Source organism: Ipomoea triloba, chromosome 15 (genome assembly GCF_003576645.1).
Source record: "Ipomoea triloba cultivar NCNSP0323 chromosome 15, ASM357664v1".
NCBI lineage: Eukaryota > Viridiplantae > Streptophyta > Magnoliopsida > Solanales > Convolvulaceae > Ipomoea > Ipomoea triloba.
This window is the reverse complement of record NC_044930.1, coordinates 22,335,521-22,342,091: the sequence shown is the minus strand read 5'-3', so window position 1 is coordinate 22,342,091 and position 6,571 is coordinate 22,335,521. Positions and strand designations below refer to the sequence as shown.

Here is a 6,571-nt window from a genome sequence, read left to right as displayed (position 1 = left end):
AAAATTTCCCCCCCCCCCCCCCCCCCCGCAACCTGGTTGAACCCTTTAGCAACAAGCCGTGCCATCAACTTTGCATTTGGTGCGGTAAACCCATTTACAACCAATTATGTTCATAACCGGAGTGGCAGGTACCAGTTTCCATGTGTTATTGTGCAATAATGCATTGAACTTCTGATCCATTGCATCCCGCCAGTGTGTGTGTTTGACAGCTTGAGTGTAGTAAGACGGGTCAGTAGTCGTGTGTAGAGCAAAAAACTGTTCACCTGTGCCCCGTGTCTTTTTACGTGTCCTCATAGCATGACCATCGGCGTTGACTTGGGTAGGTGCAACCTGTGTGCTCGTAGATTCTGACATCTAAGGGTCAGACTGGGTCCGAGATGAGGACTGAGAAATAGCCTGAGTTACAGACGCATCAGGATCCGGTGGTATATTTAATGGTATAGAGTTAACACTTAGGTGGAGCGGTGCTATGGCCTACGGCGTAGGTGCAGGTTCTGTAGGTATTACCTCCTGCAAAGTAGCCTGAAAAGGAAAACAAGTTTCGTCAAAGCGAACATGGCGACAGATATAGACTTTCCCAGTGTTAAGGTCTAAGCAACGGTAACCCCTATAGGAAACTGGGTAACCTAAGAAAACACACGGGGCAGACCGATACTCGATTTTGTGACGATTGTAGGGCCGGAGGTATGGAAAACAACGACACCCGAAGACTCGTAAGAAAGAGTAAGGGGGTTGAGTATTGTAGACCTGATAATGAGGTGTTTTGAAATTTATAGCCGACGAGGGTAAGCAGTTAATTAGGAAGGTGGTTGTTTCAAACGCATAATCCCAGTATTTAAGTGGAGTTGAACTTTGGGCAAGTAAAGTAAGGCCTGTTTCAACAACATGACGATTACGACGTTCTACCCTCCCATTTTGTTCATGTGTATATGCACACGATTGTCTGTGTGTTATCCCCAACGATTCAAACATAGTATGTAAACGACGGTATTCCCCTCCTAAATTAGACTGTATGACTTTGATAGAACGCGAAAACCGGTGTTCTACCATCGTCCGAAATAACGTAAAGATTTTATAGATATCGGATTTTACATGGAGTGGATAAAACCAAGTATACCAAGAATAGTCATCTACGAATAGGACAAAATAACGACAACCTGAAGTGGAAATAACAGGCGACGGACCCCAAATGTCCGTAAATATTAAATATAATACATTTTGACTCTTATTTTCAACCCTATCTAAAAGAAACCGAGACGATTTGCCGAGATGACAAGCTGTGCAAACGTCCAACGAACTAGCTTTATGTGACGCAACGGGGCAATGTTTCAAAACACGATTCAGGACCTGAGAATGGGGGTGACCTAAACGCTGATGCCACACGACAGACGAGGCTCGGGCGGTAAGAAAGGCGCTGTGACTTTGGGGTACTGATAATTTGTATAAACCGCCCGAAGTAAATCCCTTAAGCAGAACTGCCTGAGTTGTGCAATCCTTCACCAAAAAGAAGTTTTTGTGAAACTCAAAATAAACGTTATTTTCGTTAGTGAATTTATAGACAGATAATAACGAAAGGGATAAACTCGGGACATGGAGTATGTTAGACATTTTTAAAGAGTGCGACTCGGATGGGATAACCGTGCAACCCACATGGGATATGTCCAAACCTGTACCATTGCCCACTTTTAAAACATCTGCACCGGTGTACGGTTCGGACTGATCCAGTAGATGAGCATCGGGAGTAGCGTGGGATGTCGCTCCGGTGTTCGGATACCAAGAATCAGCCGCCGTAGACGCCGTCGACTCACCGGTGTACGCTGCGTGAGCCTGGTTCGACTGCCGATCATCATAGCGCCGATAGCAGGTGACTGCAGTATGGCCATGAGATCTACAGTTCTGGCAACACGGCGTGTTGCCTCTCCCACGGCGACCTGGATTGCTAGAGCCACGGCCACGCCAATTGCGCCCACCACGACCGCCGGAGTGACGCCCTCCTCCGCTGGGATTATTTCTGCCGCGACCTGCGTAGAAGGCCGCCGGAGAGCCCTGCGACACTGCCGACTCCGAAGCAGCGAGATCGTCAGCGTGAAGGAACTCTTGAGCCTGAAGGTGATCCGCCAATTGTGAGAGCGTCAATGGCGTCGCTGCAGCAGTCAAGGTGCTCGCCATAGCACGGAACTCTGGACGCAACCCCCTCAGCACGTACAGAATCTGCTCATCGGCAGTAAGCGGGCGGCCGGCGAGCGAGAGAGCTTTAACGATCATCTGGGCTTGCCCCAGATATTCCACCGGCGTGGAGTTCCCCTGCCGGAGGGTTTGAAACTGCCCCAGTAGGCTGAGACAGCGTGTGCGCGATTGGGAGGCTAGAGCAGAGGTGATTGACTCCCAGACAGCACGAGAAGTTTCCTTTCCAACCGCCAAGTACATCACCTCACTGGTGAGTGAGGAGACAATGAGGGAAATGATGGCTTGATCCTGTTGTACCCACGGCTGGTATGCCGGATTAGGTACCATCGCCGGCGCGGCAGAAGTTCCGGTGGAGAGGGTGGCCGGTGAACACGGCAAGGACCCGTCAAGATAGCCTAGCAGCCCCTGACTGCGTAGAAATAGCATTATCTGCGTCCTCCAGTAGATATAATTGCGGGTGGTGAGTTTAATGGAGATTTGGTGGTTGGCCGGCCATAAAGCGATAGGTGGCGGTGGTGCAGCGACAACGGAGGGGGTGATCGCACCCTCGGTCGGCAATGTAGTCATTTGGGTTGAGTTTACGTTCGGTTTCGGGAAGGTAGGAGAGAGATTAGAGGATCCTAACCTAGCTGATACGAGATGAACGTAGAATTCAATGAATAACAGAATACAGATTGTAGGAGTACCTATATGAGAGTTAGCTATAAACCCTCCTAACCTATAGGTACTAAACATTTGACTAATAACAACCACTATTATTAGAACTATATAAAACATAATAATAAAAAAGCGATTCTCTCTCTAGCCTCCCTAGAGAGTTTTCTCCCTACGGTTTTCTAGGGCAGTTTGCTTTTTGTCTTGTGCAGTTTTCTTCGTTGTCTGACCTGTTTCATTGTTGTCTTCAGTGTCTTCACCGTTGGTTTGTTTGTAATTCTCTGTTGTTTCGTGTCATGGATGTTCGAAATTTGGAGGAGGGGTGTGCAGGTTTGACTTTGGATATTGAAGAGGATGGGGGTTTGGATGCGCCAAATCTTGCTCAGCCCAGTGGAAGTGTTACGTACTATGAACTTGTTGGAAGGTTTCTCACAGATCGTTCAATCAAATTTGAACATATGCAACAGGTTCTGGCTTCAGTATGGTGGCCTGTAATGGGAGTTAGAACTGTTCCGCTGAATGATAACCTCTTTGTTTTCCAGTTTCCTCATTCACGTGATATGACTCGGGTGCTAATTGAAGGCCCTTGGTCGTTTGAGAATCAGACTTTGGTTTGCAAACAGGTGCCTCAAGGTTGTCGTCCTGAGGATGTGTTTAGATACGCTGGATTACTGGGTGCAGATCCATGATGTTCCTACCATGTACGCCCAGTCTGATTTCATTGAAAAAATAGGGAACTATGTTGGCCATTTCATAAAGGCAGATCCTATCAACTTTGGTGGTACTTGGCGCAGTTATTTCCGTGTCCGTGTTACGCTTAATCTATGCGAACCTATCAAACGTAAGATGAAGATCCGTATGAAGGATGGTTCTACTTATTGGGTCTCTTTCAAATATGAGAGACTAAATATTTTCTGCTTCTGTTGTGGGTTGATTGGACATTCAGATGCCTTTTGCCGAAAAGCGTTTGAGGAAGGTATAGAACCAAAGGATTATCCCTATGGTTCTTGGTTGAGGGCTGGATCCAAGAGACAGGTCAAGCCTGTGGGGGCTAAATGGATTTTGCCGGAACTTCCAATGCAGCCGGCGTGCATTCCGACTACCCCAGCAATCCCTACGACAAATCCTATACAGATTGAGGACTCTAGTATTGTGCATGCTGATTTGAAGCAGAGACGGGAGGATGTTGTTAGTGGGGATGATCCCTTAACAGTTGATGTTACTATGGCCGATGCTTCCAAAAGCAAAGGTGGGGTTTCAAAAAACTTGGTTTTGGCGGGTCTGGAATCCCAGGCTCGCCCAGAGCAATGAGTACTCTTAGTTGGAACTGCCGGGGATTGGGTGGCCCTAGGACAGTTCGAGAACTATTGGGCTTTGTGTCCGCTAAACGACCCAACTTTTTCTTCCTCATGGAGACAAAGGCTAAAATGAATCAGTTAGAGCAGTTACGTTCTCGTTTGGGATATGAAGGTTTACTTGGTGTTGATAGAGTTGGTTTAGGGGGTGGTCTAGCCCTCCTATGGCAGAACTCGGATATGGCGGATCTTCTTAGTTATTCGAATAATCATATTGACGTTGTTGTGAATGTTACTTCAAAACCGCCTTGGCGCCTTACATGTTTCTATGGATATCCGGAGCGGGCAAGGAGACAGCAAGCATGGGATTTTCTCCGGGATTTAAAGCGTCGATCATCCCTCCCTTGGGTTGTTATCGGCGATTTTAACGATCTTGCATGTCACTCTGAAAAAATAGGCGGTGCTGGTCATCCGGAAAATCTTATTCGTGGTTTTAATGACGCGCTCCAGGACTGTGAATTATTTGACTTGGGCTACCGTGGTTATGGCTTCACATGGGAGAGGGGTCGGGGTACTGATCATTGGATTGAAGAACGGCTCGATAGGGCAGTGTGCACCCCAGATTGGCGCGATTTGTATAATGATGCTTCTGTTCTTACTTTACATGCAATCTCTTCGGTTCACAGTGCGATTTTTATGGACTTGAACAGTCGCAATATCCGTCATCCCCCCAGGCGGTTTAAATTTGAGGCTGCATGGCTACTTGATGCAAACTGTAAACAAGTGGTCGAAGCATCATGGTGGCAGTCTGCTGGCTTAGATTTCTAGCAGCGGATTCACAGTTGTGGTCAAGATCTCCGGCGGTGGGGTGGAGATCACTTCCGAAAATTTGGCCGAAGAGCTCAGAAACTTAAGGAGCGACTTGTATTATTGCGTGGCAGTCGTGATCCTATAGACGTCGCTGCATTCAAACACTTAGAAAACGAGTTGAGTTTGCTCATCGCCCAAGAGGAAGTTTACTGGCGTCAGCGTTCGAAGCAGCTATGGTTGAAGGAAGGGGATCAAAATACAAAGTATTTTCATAGATTCGCAAGCCAAAGGAGAAAGTCCAATTTTTTGAGTAAACTGAAGGATACGGAGGGTCACTGGGTTGAGGGTGTTGCTATGCAGACGGAAATAATGAATTATTACTCCTCTATTTTCCAGTCGACTGCTGTCGCTATTGACTTCTTTCGTACTATGCCTCCACGCGTCTCGCAGCTTTCGAATGATAAGCTCCTAAGGCCGATTGATCCTGATGAAGTGCGGAGTGCACTGTTTTCCATGGCACCCGACAAAGCTCCCGGTCCCGATGGCATGTCACCAGCTTTTTATCAATCTTTTTGGTTGGTAATGGGGTATGATATCACTGCTTTTGTGTCTTCTTGTTTTGATAATTGCATGTTACCCCCGGGGCTTAATAATACTGATGTGGTATTGATCCCAAAGAAGAAAGTGCCTGAAACTGTAGCAGACCTTAGACCGATTGCATTGTGTAATGTAATCTACAAAATCTTTGCTAAGGTTCTTGCCAATCGAATGAAACATGTACTTGATGATATTATTTCGTTAACTCAGAGTGCTTTTGTCCCGGATCGTTTGATTTCGAATAATATCATTGTTGCGGGAGAAATCGGGCATTACTTAAAAACTAAGCGTACAGGTATTACTGGTTGGGCTGCGCTTAAATTGGACATGGCCAAAGCCTATGACCGAATGGAATGGCTTTTTTTGGAACATATGTTGCTTGCGTTGGGCTTTGCTAGACGTTGGGTTGACTTGGTGCTTCTGTGTGTCAGGTATGTTAATTATAATATTCTAGTGAACGGTGTTTCAGCGGGTACTGTGATCCCTACGAGAGGTATTCGGCAAGGGGACCCTATATCACCATACTTGTTTATAGTGTGTGCAGAGGGGTTGTCCGTTCTACTTCAAAAACAAGAAGCCAGAGGTTTAATTCACGGCATTAAAATTGCCAGGGGTGCACCATCGGTATCTCATCTATTTTTCGCAGATGATAGCTTACTATTTTTCCGGGCAAATGATCAAGAGGCTCAGGAGGTGAAGGGATGTTTGGCTGCTTATAGTTCGGCATCTGGCCAAGCAGTGAACTTTGATAAATCCAGCATCACGTTCAGTTCAAACACTGACCCTGGAACATGTAGATTTGTGGCAGGGGTTTTTGGTGTGCGTCAAGCAACAGATTTTGGAAAATACCTCGGCCTCCCTTCCTTTCTAGGAGGTAATAAGGCAGTTGTCTTCCGGTATGTTGAACAAAGGGTGCGTGATAGAGTTAATATGTGGCATAAAAAGTTTTTATCACGGGCTGGTAAAGAAGTATTGGTGAAGAGTATTGCCCAAGCTATGCCCATCTACACGATGTCTGTTTTCCTCCT

The 6,571-nt window shown here is 46.6% G+C and overlaps 1 protein-coding gene across 1 annotated transcript; it reads left to right on the top strand.

The window, feature by feature from the left end:
- Nucleotides 1-4,148: 4,148 nt before the first annotated feature.
- On the top strand, nucleotides 4,149-4,964 carry LOC116005882. The gene has a single exon (XM_031246117.1). The coding sequence runs from the start codon at nucleotides 4,149-4,151 to the stop codon at nucleotides 4,962-4,964; it is 816 nt and encodes a 271-aa protein (XP_031101977.1).
- Nucleotides 4,965-6,571: the final 1,607 nt, after the last annotated feature.